The following is a 15,306-nucleotide window of genomic DNA, read 5'->3' as shown; positions in this document are numbered from 1 at the left end:
AAGACTAGCTGAGAGAACTGGGAAGAGTTGGCGTCAGAAATGGACAAAGTGTGCGCTGGCTGCTGTAGTCTATAGCCTTTGGTCTGAGCGTAATATGCGTTTATTCCAGGAGGATTATAGAACTGGTGACCAGCTAATTTATATGATTAAAAGCATAGTTAGAATTTGTGTCTTAGCTAATGTACATGATCAAGCCAATGAGGCTGATCTTCTAGGTTAGTTCTATTTCTTGTTAGATAGAGCTGGTGGTTTCTTTAGAGGATGTACTTTGTAAGCCTTGTTTTTCTTCTATTAATGGAAGAGCTCATTTCTTGCAAAAGAAAAAAAATTGCAGTAGTTTCTTTGACTTTAATTTAGAATGAACAATATACTGGCTAACTACTGATGTCATGCACAAGTAAATTCATTTTTAGACGACTAACAATTTCAGTATTTCAGTTTGGTTTTTCATGAGAGTGACAATAGATCGAGTTTTTCGCATATATTCCTCTAAACTTAAGAGATTAAAAATATCAAATGTAGTCGGATTTTGTCCTATATAAATACTTAGATAGATACATTAGTCCTATAAAAATTTATCACGTACCTCATTTTTGTGCCTTACCTCATACTACAATCCTGTTTCCATTTAACTATTATCTTAATACAAATTATCGTCATTTATATTATTTAAATGATAAGTTCTTCAAACAAAAACGAGAGAACCAAAGTGGAGGATGGTGGGACTAAGAGAAATGAACATAGATGAAAACATAATTTTATAACGTAAATAAATTTACATCTATTTAATTATAACTTTTTATATGTTGTACACTTGTACTTTTCATATATGAAAGAAAAAACATTCGTACTTGTGAATCGATTAACAATTTTCATAGTAATATTTTTTTTATTGATTTTTCGTATGATGAACTGTTAGTTGGACATGTTATATATTTGTTTTTCTTCTATAATTATTATGTTGAACTTAACTTTCATGAATTTGTAACTCATAAAACTTACACATTCATTTATTTATTTACGAATATATATAATGACATTAAAAGTCATGTTGAACATATAATTGAGTGACACCTGACAGCCTATAATTTTAGCACTAAGGTCTCTCCTACTACTACTAACATATGAATAAATTTACATCAATTCAACACTTTAAGACTAATGGGATATCAAGATAGTGAAAAACTTAGAGGAAAAAAAAAAAAAAAAAAAAAAAACCTAGAGAGATAGAGAGAATGCTCTTGCAGTCATCTTCTCCAAATTGAATTTTACTGATTTTATACCAATATGACAAGGAAAGCATCCCAATCGAAATCCAATCCTAAGAATAAAGGAGTATCTAAAGACATAGTTAATGAGAAGAACAAAGTATTGCAAGGGCCTGATGTTGAAATTGTTCTCAATGAGAAAAGCATTCATGATATTGAGGGCATTCCACCCTTGATCATTGAAGATGGCCTTGTAGAAGATGTGGAAGACACTGCTGATGATGAAGAAGAGGAGACTATCTGGTATCAACGTCATGGCAGGCAAAACATTGAACTGGTGGAAGATGATCATGCTGATATGTTGCAATTATCAGAGGAGGATGTGCATGATGAATTGGTCTACTGGCAACAAGCAGTGTATGGTTTCATTGTAGGAGCAAATCCTCCTTGGCAAGTACTTGAGGGTTTCCTGAAAAGAATATGGAGTAAGTTTTCAATTGACAAGTTATCTTTTCTCCCTAATGGAATATTTCTGGCTAGGTTTGCAACGGAAGAAATGAAACAAGTTGTGCTTAATAGTGGGCACTTCTTGTTTGATAATAAACCAGTTATACTCAGGGAATGGAAACCGAATATTGAATTAACCAAAGAGGATGTAAAGAGTGTACCTGCTTGGGTAAGACTTCAGCAGCTTCCTTTGAAATTCTGGGGTAACAGTCTTCAGAAAATAGCTGCCCTAGTTGGTACATATGTGAAAAGTGATGTGACTACTGAACAAAAAATAAGACTTGGTTTTGCAAGGGTAATGGTTGAACTCAAATTAGGCCAACAATATCCTGCTGTAATCAAGTTTCTGGATGAGAAGAAGAATACAATTGAAATTAAAGTGGAGTATGAATGGAAACCTAGCCTATGTAACAAATGCAAAAGGATAGGGCATGAAACTCACAATTGTAGGACTAATCAGCCTGCTAAAAGAGTTGTGCCTGCCAAAAAAAATCTGGAGACCTGTACAACATAAACAGCAACTAAAAATTAATTGAGAGAGTGTGCAGGTTCCTCCAAAGGAGGTGCAAAGGTTAACTAATGAGACAGAAGTAGTAACTCCTGAGATAAAGACAAATATGGATATTAGGGGATCCAATTCTCCTATTAGACAGATAAAGCTCTCAAAAGTGGACCCAACTGTAGGCATCAGAAGTGCCCCAGTGTCTCCTACCTATATGGAAGTGCTCAGTAATTCAAGTTCACCCAAAACTAACATTGGTCTCACTGGTATTGCTCCTAATAATTTGAATCCATGATTAATTTTGGTTTTCGGAATATTAGGGGGTTGAATAAGGAAGGGAAGCAAAGGGTGGTAAATAATTTTTTACATGAGAATAATGTGGCCTGCTTTGGCTTATTAGAAACAAAAATAAAATCTACTAATGTTAATAAAGTAGTCAATAATATTTTCAGAGACTGGTGTATCTCTACTAATAATGCCAAACATAATGGTGGCAGAGTGTGGGTACTTTGGAATCCAAATCTGGTGGACATCCAGTTCCTTGAATATGACAGTCAATATATACATATGCAAGTTTCTGACAAGGCTTCTTCTATGCATTTTACGCAGACTCTAGTATATGCTTTTAATGAGATAGGTGACAGGGAATCTTTGTGGGCAAATCTTAAAAGAATCAATGGTTTCACTCAAGGACCTTGGGTAATAGGTGGAGATTTTAATTGTGTGCGTACTGGTAATGAAAGACTAGGGGGTAATGTGTCTGCTGCAAAATCTGAACCTTTTATAGACTGCCTGGCAGAATGTAATATGATGGATATTCCAACAGTGGGAGCTTTCTTTACGTGGAACAATAAACAGCCCCCCAGTACAAGAGTTTACAGTAGAATTGACAGATTAGTGGTTAATCATGATTGGTTACTTCACTATCCTAATTATTATGCAAATTTCCTTCCTGAAGGAATGTTTGATCACAATCCTTGCTTAGTGAGTATGAATAATAAGCAAAACAAGAGGAATAGATCCTTCAAATATTTTAATATGTAGGGATCCTCTCCAGTTTTCTTGGATTGTGTGGCAAAGAGATGGAATCATGAGTTTTTTGGTACAAGGATGTATAGGTTGGTCAGAAAATTGAAGAGCTTGAAATATGATCTAAAGCAGATAAATGGAACTCATTTTTCTGACATTGAAAATGCTGCTACCATAGCTGAAATTAAGTTGTATCATCTTCAGCAAAGATTAGTAAATGCACCAGGGGACTTGGACTTAATGCAGCAAGAGTATGATGCTCTACAAATTTATAAAAGTCTACATGAGGCAAAAATGCAGTTTCTTAAACAAAAAGCTAAAGCTCATTGGATTAAGGAAGGGGATATGAATTCTTCTTATTTTCATGGTATTATTAAAGCCAGAAGAAGTAGGAATTTATAACTCAGATTACTGACCACAAGAACCAGCTATACACTGATGATCAGGGAATTCAAAATGCTTTCTTGGAATATTATAAGAGTTTGCTTGGCTCAAGGGAAGAAACTTGGAAGGTTAATCATATGATTGTCAATAAAGGCCATGTATGCAATGATATTCACATCAGTCAATTAATGGCTCCTATTACTAAGGAAGAGATCAAAGAGGTGTTGTTTCACATCCCAAATGACAAGGCCCCTGGTCCAGATGGCTATACAAGTAAATTTGTTAAGGATGCTTGGGATATTGTTGGGACTGATGTCATAGAGGCTATTATGGATTTTTTTCACTCAGGGCAATTACTCAAATAGCTCAATGCTACTTTTATCACTCTAATCCCAAAGGTGAACAGACCAACTACTGTCTTACAATATAGACCCATAGCCTGTTGTAATGTTGTATACAAATGCATTTCCAAACTCCTGTGTAACAGGCTTGCAGGAGTCTTACCTGATATAATTTCCACAACTCAAGGGGGGTTCATTCAGGGGAAAAGCATTATGGAAAACATCCTAATTTGTCAAGATCTAATCAAACTTTATAGCAGGAAAGCTGTGTCTCCAAGATGTCTGTTCAAAATGGATTTGCAAAAGGCCTATGATACTATTGAGTGGAAGTTCTTGGGGCAGCTTCTTAAAGCTATGAGATTCCCTAAGAAATTTAGGGATTGGATTGCATAATGTGTCACCACTGCCTCCTACTCTTTGAATCTTAATGGTGATATTTTTGGTTTTTTCCAAGGGCAGAGGGGTCTGAGACAGGGTGACCCTTTATCTCCTCTTCTTTTCACCATATGTATGGACTATCTTTCCAGGCTCCTAACCCGTACAACTGAGGATGCAGATTTCAAGTTCCACCCTTTATGTAAGCCTCTTAAATTGAATCATCTTATGTTTGCTGATGATCTACTTTTATTCTGTAAGAGAGATGCTAAATCTATAATGATCATGCTTAGAACTTTCTCTACTTTCTCTAAAATCTCTGGCCTAAAGATGAGTAAAGGAAAATCAAATGCTTATTTTAATGGGGTCAAGGAGGGGTTGAAAGCTGAAATTTTGCAAGTTTCTTGTCTCATTGAAGGGAGACTACCTTTCAAATATTTAGGGGTCCCCATCAAACCTACAAGGTTGAATAGTCAAGAATGCAGGCCTATCATTGATAAGATTATTGTCAAGATAAGTGGGCTAGGCACCAGGAAGCTTTCCTATGCAGGTAGATTGACCTTGATAAAATATGTTCTCAAAACGTTCTATAATTATTGGGCTACCATGTTTATCCTCCCTAGTGGGGTTATTTCAAGGATTGAAAGTATATGCAGAAACTTTCTATGGGACGGGGGCACAGAATACATGAGAACTCCCATTGTGTCTTGGGATAAAATCTGTAAGCCTACTAAAGAAGGGGGACTAGGCCTTAAAAATGACATAACTTGGAATAAAGCAGCAGTTGGAAAGCTGGTATGGTGGATTACAGCCAAATCTGACCACTTATGGGTTAAATGGGTGAGTAGTATCTATTTAACATCTGCAGAATGGCAAGACTATATTCCTCCAACTGATTCTAGTTGGTATTGGAGGAAAATTTGCAAGATCAAAGACCTTTGAAAGTTCATTATCAGCAACAGAATTGGACCACACAAAAAGGGCACGAATATACTATTTCGAAAGGGTATGAATGCCTAAGAGAAAAAGGAAACAAGGTTCATTGGCATTCCTGTGTATGGAACAAATGGATTATACCCAAACATGCTATGATGGCATGGCTGTACTACCACAACAATCTGAATACTAATGCTAAATTAAAGAGATTGGGGATCATTGAGACGGATACTTGTCATCTATGCGGAAGAGAGACAGAGGATACTGAACATTTATTTTTTAAATGTCAGTACAGTGAGAAATTAATAGATCTGGTGGAACAAAAAATTAAATCTGGTCTACCTCGGCAACACATTCTGCTATGGAGCTTACAGAAAAATGGATCGAAAGAGAGGAAAGGATTGATTACCTCTACTTTGCATGCCTGCCTCTATCAAGTATGGAAGCAAAGGAACCTCTGTAAATTTGAGTACAGACTAGATAGATCTGAGGTTATAGTGAAGGCGATGATTGCTGAACTCAGGACACGATTTCATGGCATGCTCAGGAGCTCGACTGATACTGATGCTAGGAGTTGGATTGATAATCTGGGATGATTTTCTGGGTTTCGTCGTTTTGGGAGAGAAAGAGGGGTAAGGGGTTTGTTCCCCTGAAATTTGATGTTCGGTAGATTTGGTGTCTATCCAGTTTTACTTATGAACATATTTTTAGTTGATGGGCCGGCTTTTGCGGACTGGTCCTTGTTATGTAAGGGTCTTACTCGATCCTTGTAAATTGAGACGCTTCCATTCTAATACATTTTCTTACATTTCAACCAAAAAAAAAGAAAAACTTAGAGTCATGAATCACATAAATAATATCACTATTAATTTGATATAATTAACCCTATTAAGACACTTTACTCAATTTTGTTTTCAGTGATAAGGGGAAGAGGAAGTGACATTTTCAAGTCTTTAATTCATATAATATTATGCTATAAAGTATGAATTTTCTCTAATTCTTTCCCACACATTTTAAAAAACTTTCACAACTGATAATCTTAAGTCATTACTCACACTTTTAAAACAGTTATTTCCATGCACGAGCATAAAAACTACTTGTCATACTAAACCACTCACAACTACCTTTCATTCGAGTAGTGGTTTAATTGAGTCGGTCTAAGCTTGATTGCGAATAACTTGGATATTTTCTTGGATATATGGACTCGATGTCAAGAAACCATCTCAACCAAAATCTTAAGCTGATGGTTGGAGTCCCAAGAACAATTTTATACTCTAAACGCCCCATCACACGAATGCCCATTGGGCTTGAAGTGTGGATGGAACTACAGGCCTCCGCATACCTGGTGCTTAATATTCCACTTTAGAAATTGGGAGGCGGTGAGATTTGAACCCGTGACCTTTTAGTCACATGACTCTAATACCATGATAGATGAACCATCTCAACCAAAACCTTAAGGTGATATTTGAGGTCAAACAATTATATTTATTTCCTGTTATGTGTTGTGCTTTTTATTTGTATTAGCTTCGCAAATGTAGGAATGAACGTTGTAGCTTGCAATGGTCGAACCCTGGGGACGGAATTATGGTTCTAAGATCATTTGTTTAAACTACTAGTTTAGCTCGATTAAAGGAAGTGGGGTGGTTTAAACTAGCAAAGAAACTAGACTAGAACAAGAGAAAAAACAACTAAATATTTTAGGTGATAAAAGATGATTGTTAAAAGAACTAGGATATCGGGATCACTCATGAAGGGAAGGGGGGACAATAACATAGATAAGTAAAACCAAGAGCATGCATAAGAGGAAGACTCGATCTCTCGAAGTGAGACTAACCACTAAGATAAGATTGATTAAGCTCTCACCTAATTAACCCCACCTTGATTTTAACATGTGCTTCCTAATTACTAGTCAAGCTCTCACCCAACAAGTAGAAAGATAGATTAAATGCTCAAATTCTCTCTTAAGCATTCTCACAAATACCTTGTGTGCATGATAAAATCAACAAGCATAAACTCAATAGTTTCATTCTTCCTATGTCTTAATCTTCCCCTATAATCCTACAAGAGCACCCCCTCCATCCTAGTAAGGCACTACTCACACATACTCATGATACCAAAGGTAAAAGATGGATACTTTAGGATATAACAAGCATGAGAAAGCATGTTTGTAAATATTACTAACTAAACAATTCAAATATGTAAACAATTGAAAGATGAACAATAATAGAGAAGGGATTATACCAATATTGAAGACAAAGTTGCAATCTTTGATTAAATAGAAGAATAATCTTCACCAATCTTCAATTAACAACCCAATACTAAATGTAACCAATTGATAACAACTAATTCTAAGCTAATCTATGAAGTAATTAATATTTGATTAAGGAAAGATTAAGGTTTTAATTAAGGGTTTGCATAAGATTAGGGAAATAATTTCAGATCTGGAGTTGTGTGTACAAATGATTAAGGGAGGGGTATTTATAGGTTACACACGAATTAGGTTGGAAATTATAAAGAAGGGTAAAATACGGAAGACGGGTCCCAGCCGGTCGACCAGCTGCCAGTGGTCTGACCGGCTGGGAGTTCCCTGTAAGAATCAAGCTGGAAATATATCATCAGGTGCTTCTGGCCAGTGGGCCGCCTGCCGGTGGTCCACCGACTGGGAGCTCATTTGACTTTCTCTCTTGTTTGTTGACTTTTTTTCTTCAGCTTGTACCCCCAGCCGGCCAGCCGGCTGCCAGTACCTTGCCCGGCTGGGAGTTCTCTGGAACTTCTTCAATTTCTTCCTTCTTCTTGTTCTCCAAGCCGGGTGGCCGGCTCCCGGTGGCCTGACCGGCTGAAAGTTCTCTGTAACTTTCTTCCTAATATGCAATGCTAAGTGATGGGGGTGAGTCCCATCCGGCTGACCGGCTGCCGTCCTACCGGCTGGGAGCTCCTCTCAATATTTCTTCCTCCTTTCTTCATGTTAAGTCTACCCAATTGTCTCGGTTGCTCCGATTCCTCCATTTCCGCTCCAAAACCTGCAAGACGGACATAATATCATAAACTAGGGAATTGGGGTACAAAATGCAATGCAAGACATAGAAAACCGACTCGAATTGAGTCGAAATGCATGAAAATAGGGAGTAAGTTGGTGTAATTGAATACTATATCAAACCTCCCCACACTTTATCATTACTCATCTCTGAGTAAGTGGGTGAGTCAAGACGAGACCCTTATTCACCTATAGACTAACTAAACTAATAATATCTGATGGAAGGCAATTAATGGGACTCCTCTGTCCCTTCAACTCACAATGAAATGCAATGAGGTATGCACTCCTTTGGAAGGCAAGTGGGGGCCTGCGGAAAAATGTGATGCATCCAACATGTAAGAACATGAGTAAGTAATAGAATACAGCCAACAAAAAATGGTCCACTTCCCTCATCTAAGTGGCCGAGTTTTTATCTCAAAACCATGGTCTCGGTCATGAAATACCGTCTCAGAATTCTAACGGAGGTGCCAACCCCCTAAGGGTGGCCCAAGCAACCCCTATGTGACTACCAAAGCTCAAGAAACAAAATCAACAGCGGGGAAAGGGGAAATGGAGCTAGTCCTCAAAGGTTTACAAGACCGACACAAGATTCAACTGAAGACCCATGACTAAGAGGACTCAAGTCAACGACATCCTCACGGTTTTTACTCGTCATTCATTCTAAGAACGGGTGTTTTTGTGTACAAAAGTAGCTAAAACACTCTCCCACTACGACTCGTGAGAACGTGTCCGCAATCTAATGTGTAAGACCCTCATATGACCAAGTGAGATGCAAAAAAGGGTAATGCACATAATATGAAATAAGGGTTGTAACGGGGCTAGGGAGTAGGACAAAACGGGATTGTTGCAAGCAACATTTGGATATGTGAGGTTCAAATCAAGAATAGTCAACACATCACTCTTTCCACTTCTTATTGCAACACATGAGACACGTCTATGCCGTAAAGTAGAATTGATTACCGAAACTATGTAAAAATTGCATAAACCCAACTCAAATTGGAAAAACATGAAAATACTCCTCTTATTTCAACAAATGAGCAACGTCTACACCCTAACAAGAGTTCGGTTTCCCAAAATCAAGCAAAAATTGTGTAAACCCGACTCACTTTGGAAAAACATCAAATGTCCATTATTCTAGCAACGGCTTTTTCTACCCCTTAAATGATGAGTAGGGGTGTTGCTTGCTCTTTCTCTATTTCTAAAACAAGTATTTACAATCACTACTTCTCTTTTTGCATTTTTCAAAACATTTCTAATTTTCTCTTTTGTTTTTCATTTCTTTTTCAAAACCTCTTATTTATTTGCAATTTGCCAAATAGAAACCGAAATCCCGACCCAAGTGAATTCACATATCATCCACTAACAAAAGACCCAATACACCTCCTAGCTCACTACTACAAATATGACTCATTCTTGATTAAGGAAGGTCATTATGGAATGTAGCTTGTATTGTGGTTATGCCAAATGAAATAGGCTAAGGCTCAAAAGAGGTGCACCAAAAAGGGAACTAATGTAAGGGTCAAACAAGGCTTGATTAGGCAATGTGAGGTTCAAATATATGCAAACAAGTTTGTTTCATAAAATGTGCTTAAAAAGAGAAGCAACTCACGGTCTAAGGACGAAATGACACACTTATGTGTTTAGACATAACACGTCTCGCGAGGAGACCTACACTCAATCCTAAGCGGGGGTCGGGTATGAATGCACCGACTCTAGGAGGCTTTAATCCTCACATATGAGTAGTTTGGTCGAGACCCAAGTCTAGCCTACGGTCTTTGGTCTCACACGGTGGTCTAGACTCATTGGACAAACTCCTCTTCCCGTGAATAACCAAGTAGCCACGGGTGCGAGCCACGAGCAGGGGGAAGGCACAATTGGAATATACTCATCCTTGGGGTATATGCATCCCTCCCTTGACCACATTTCAAGCAAAACATTTATGTACTAACTTATGCAAGACTAAACGTAAAGACAACACATAAATACATTTGACAGATGCATGCGAAAATTAAGCAAACATGAACTGAACGTGCAACAAGTTGGCTAATTCTAGAAAGAAATCAACACCAAAAATCCAAAGTTCCCTAAAGGAACATCCATGGCACAAAAATCCCATCCTCCTCCATATTATACAACAATATAGAAAGAGAAAGAACGGAAAAAGGAGAAACAGATAAGAACGTCTATACTAAGCGGTCTTCTAGTCTCCTTTTTGCGTCGGATAGTTAATGTACCTATGCCACTTTGTTAGCCAAACATATATATACAATGCAATATCTTTTTATTTTTGAAGGTTTTTCTATTTTTTTGAAATTTTTGTAATTTTATCAAATTTACAAATTTATTTACAAATATATAAAAAGTAGATATTTCCCTCCCCACACTTAAAATTTACATCGTCCTCGATGGAACGAAATGTAGGGAGGAAATAGGAAAAATGAAAGACATATTTTTTTATATTTTTGATTTTTGAAATTAAAACGTGTTTTTGTAAATTTTGAAATTAAACAACTTGTTTTTGTTTTTTTTTTTTGGGCCTCCTCCCCCACACTTGTTATATAAAAATCCGGTTTTTTGATTTTTCTTTGGGTTTTTTAATTTTTTTTTTTTTTTCTGAAAATAAAAGACGTGTTTTTGTATTTTTTTGTGAAATTTAGAGGATCTCCTCCCCACACTTATCTATATACATAGTGTATGGATGAGATTCGGAAATTAAAGTGCGTGTTTTTGTGGCGTTTTCAATTTTTCAATTTTTTTGTATTTTTAATTGGGGATGCATTGCATGATTTAACTAAATGTATAAATTGAAATACAATTCAAGCTAGCCTATATGAATGCAATCCTATATGTGACAATTTTTACATAATTGAAATGTAATGCAAGTCTAATTGAATGCAACTAAATGATAGTTATCCTACATACTGTACAACTAACTAAATGCATATAAAAAAGGGAAATATGAATGAGAAGTTTGGATTTAAGGAGATCATAGTTGGCATTTGGATTGAGAGGGAGAGAGGAAGACCATCATTACTAGGCCTCCTCTATTTCGGTGTCATCACCGTCATCATTATCATTGATGCGTGTCTTTTATATGATGTTTTACATCCCATTTTACACGCATTTCAGAGCTCATTCGTGTAGTTTATGCTGCATTTCTCCCTATTTCCGTCTACGTCCGTATTTTGTACATTATTGCAAAAATGTGAAGAATTCAACGGAAAATCAAGCCAAATCCGTCCCCGAGTAATCTGCATTGCAAATGACGTAAAGGAATCACTTAAGGAACGAGCTTGGTGCGCAATTCAAGGCCCAAAAGACAAGTCCACGAGTTTTAAGAAGTCAAGTAGCAGCTCAAGTAGTCGATCGACCATCACCCTCAGTCGATCGACCAATGTTCGGGTTCCAGAAGCTACTGTTTACTAAGGAGTAGTCGATCGACCAGGCCTATCAGTCGATCAACCAGATTGCTATTTCAGACGTGAATTAAAAGACCGTGAATCTTGAAGCCCGTGAAGTTTAGGTTTTGGAATAATTGTTACGCTTGTTTGCTATATAACGTAACACAAACTTTCAGTTTAGGATCGGAGTTTTTATCTAAGTTTCATACAGTAACTTTCAGTTTTGTTTATTCGAGTAATTAGGGTTTGGAACATCGTTTTAGCATTGGATTTATGTTCTTGTTCTTAATCTTTCCTCTGAATCTCGGTATTCTTTCTGCCCTAATTACAGTTTATTGCTTTATTTTCATCATTAGTATAGATTTGCTAGTTAGTATCCCAAAGCCAATTATCGCATTATCGCTATTTGTTATCTACTTTAAGCATGAATTCAGTAATCGTTATTAGTTTTATTGTTGTTTTTACCCTTAGCATGAGTAGCTAATTCTATAGTGCTAGGATGTAGGCGATTTATGGCATAGGCGGCAATAGATCATACACGGACTGTCTCGCGTGTTGGTCGATCGACTGACCTCGTAGGTCGTTCGACTGACCTCGTAGGGTTTTATATTCGTTTTAGTTGTTTTAATGTTGTATTTAACAAATCGAATGCATGTGACCAGTTAGATACCTATTTTATGACTGACCCATTAGATCGAAAGATAGGGAAAGTTATTTGACCATCAACTAAATCGACTAAACTGTGCTAAGATCGAAAGATAGGTATAGTTTAGACCATCAGTCACTTTTCAGAACGAAAGTTAGTATTAGTGATATTAGGGACCTATAGCGAGATCGAAAGATGCTATTTGTTAAGAGTGGACCGAGAGGACCTCTTTATTTCCCGCCTCACCTGTGTTGACTCAGACCGACTTAGTTTGCTGCCGCCGAAGCTATAATGAACCGACCATCCTAGTACCCTTCTTTTATCTGTTTAAATCGTTTATTTAGTTTATTATCTTTATTCACTTTTAGTTGTAGACCAATTCAACTCAACCCCCACAATTGTTACCTTGGACTAGATATAAATCAACTAGAATTTACAACTGCCTCCTTGTGGTTCGACCCTGTTGCCACTAGCCTTGGTTAGTCTTAATAGGAGATTATAAATTTTATCTTTGGTACTCACAACGACGGGTATCAAATTTTGGCGCCGTTGCCGGGGAGGCAATAGTCCTAATTTTAGTTGTTTTTATTTTTAGTCTTTCTTAGTTTAAGGGACATCCGTTCCTTAAACTTTTCTTATATTCTTTTTGTAGTTTCCTCTTATGCGCAGGTCACAGGGTGGTGAACTAGTGCCATTTGACCCTGAGATAGAGAAATCTTTGCGCGAGTTGAGACGAACACAAAGAGTACTACCGACAGAGAAAGAGCTGAGTACTCTGTCAAGCTATTACGAGCACAATCTGTTCGAAGAAGACCCACAGTCTTCACCCATTTCCACTTCTTCAGCCGAGACAGTTACTTCTCCTGAAATTCCATTCATGGCCGAGGAAGCGAGTATAGCTAGTCATTCTGAGCCGACAGCTGAAAACTTATACAAGGGGTTCGAACTACCAGGAGATGCCAGGAAGTTCGAACCAAAGCCTTCATACATTAGCATGATTGAGAAGAACCAGTTCGGGGGAGCTGCAAACGAAGATGCAGCTAAGCATATGGAGACCTTTATTGACTCATTTGTTCCATACCCCCACCAGCTGGCGTGACCCAAGACCAGATCAAGGAGACCATGTTCATCTTCTCCCTTCGTGATGCTGCAAGGGAGTGGTATAGAGATCTGGACCGAGCCGTTCATGGGATTACCGATTGGAATTCATTGGCATTGGCGTTCTACAAGAAGTACTTTTCTGCTTCAAGGACGATCGCTATTAGAGCTCAAATCACGGGCTTTAAACAAGGGCCAGATGAGAATTTCCATGAAGCATGGGTCCGATTCAAGAAGTTGGTGCGAACCATACCGCACCATGGGTTCGAAAAGTGGAGTTTGTGCAATCATTTCTACAATGGGTTGTACGACGATCAGAGGGCCATTTTGGATGCTGCAGCCAATGGAAGATTCGCTGAAAATTTGGGAGCAACCAAGGGGTGGAAGATCATTGACGATCTAGCTACCCACAAGGCCGAGTATGGGAATTCTAGAGGGAACCAGAGGAGAGCTGCTGAATCCTCCTCTGTTGCTGCACTTGAGGCTCTCACTGCGAGATTTGACAAGTATGAGCTAGGAGGAGCTTCTAAAGGTAGGATGTACCAAGTCAATGCGATGTCAGACGGTCCTTTCGTCTGTGAAAAGTGTGGAGGTGAGGGCCATGTCTCGAAAAACTGCCCTAGCCCCTTTGAATCTTGTGCTGCCTTTCAACACTATAGGCAGACCAACACCTACTACGAGCCAACCCACCCAAACTTGAGTTAGAGAAGCCAAAATGTCCTAAATCCAACTCAAGCTCCGCCGTAGCAGCAACCCTATGTGCCCCCTCATCAAAAGCAACAACAATATCAGAAACCTCCTTATGTGCCGCGCAAAGAACAATCGCAGATTCTGAATTTTCCGAGCTTAAGAACCTGTTGCTAAAGGAATCCCAAGCAAGAGAGGCCGGGATGAAGCTACTAGAGAGCCAAATTGCTCAATTGGCTAGCAAAAGCAACACTCGAGCTCCCGGACACTTACCGACTCAACCTGAACAAAAGGAGACCCTAAATGTCATCACTTTGAGAAGCGGGTCCACCTTTGATGGTCCTGCCATGGTCGAGGACACTGCTGAAAAAGATGAGCCGAAAACAAGTCAAGAGAAAGCTTCAACGAACAAATCAAAGAAAAAGGCGTCGCAGGGTATTGCGATCGATCGACCGAGATCGGTCGATCGATCGATCGAAGCACGGGTTACTGAGCTTAGGAATCAGACATCTCTCGATCGATCGAGGACAAGTGGTCGATCGACCGAGATCGCTGGCGATCCGAGGAATTTCGTCCTTTAATGCCAAATAATCGAGACCACTTGTTTCGGGGTACCACGATCCGAAGACTTTAGGACCAGACCCGAGTCTCGATGGGTCATCCGGTCCCAAGTTCGACCCAATGACGGTCAATGGTTCTCATTTGAGACGGTCTGCGGAGGGGTCTAGCTTCAACAAAGAGAAGGTGACGGACTTTCAGCCTAAGTCCAAGGATGCCGGTGCACGTGAATTGGAGGAGAGGGCTAAGGTACTTCTTACAGCCCCTTACCCGGAGAGGCTAGTGCCGACCAAGGAACGGGTATCTTTCAGCAAATTTGAAAAAGTTATCCGTAGTCTGAATGTACAGGTTCCTTTCCTTGAGTTAGTTAACCAGGTGCCCGCTTATACTAAATTTATGAAACAACTGTTGTCCAAAAAGCGGTCACTTGAAACAGTGCACACTGTAGCACTTACTAAGGAGTCTTGCTCCTATCTGTCTCACACTGCGCCCCATAAGTTAGAGGATCCGGGCAGCTTTTCTGTCCCTTGCAAAATAGGTACCTTCTCAATTGAGAAGGCATTGTGTGACTTAGGGGCTAGCATAAGCGTCATGCCCTTG

At 38.7% G+C, this 15,306-nt stretch overlaps 1 protein-coding gene across 1 annotated transcript; it reads left to right on the top strand.

Moving 5' to 3' along the window:
• Nucleotides 1–2,332: 2,332 nt before the first annotated feature.
• LOC141631859 (uncharacterized) lies at nt 2,333–3,648 on the top strand. The gene is made up of 3 exons (XM_074444479.1): nt 2,333–2,483; nt 2,618–3,201; nt 3,262–3,648. The coding sequence occupies exons 1-3, from the start codon at nt 2,333–2,335 to the stop codon at nt 3,646–3,648; spliced, it is 1,122 nt and encodes a 373-aa protein (XP_074300580.1).
• Nucleotides 3,649–15,306: the final 11,658 nt, after the last annotated feature.

Source organism: Silene latifolia, chromosome Y (genome assembly GCF_048544455.1).
Source record: "Silene latifolia isolate original U9 population chromosome Y, ASM4854445v1, whole genome shotgun sequence".
NCBI lineage: Eukaryota > Viridiplantae > Streptophyta > Magnoliopsida > Caryophyllales > Caryophyllaceae > Silene > Silene latifolia.
This window is presented reverse-complemented; position numbering and strand designations above follow the sequence as displayed.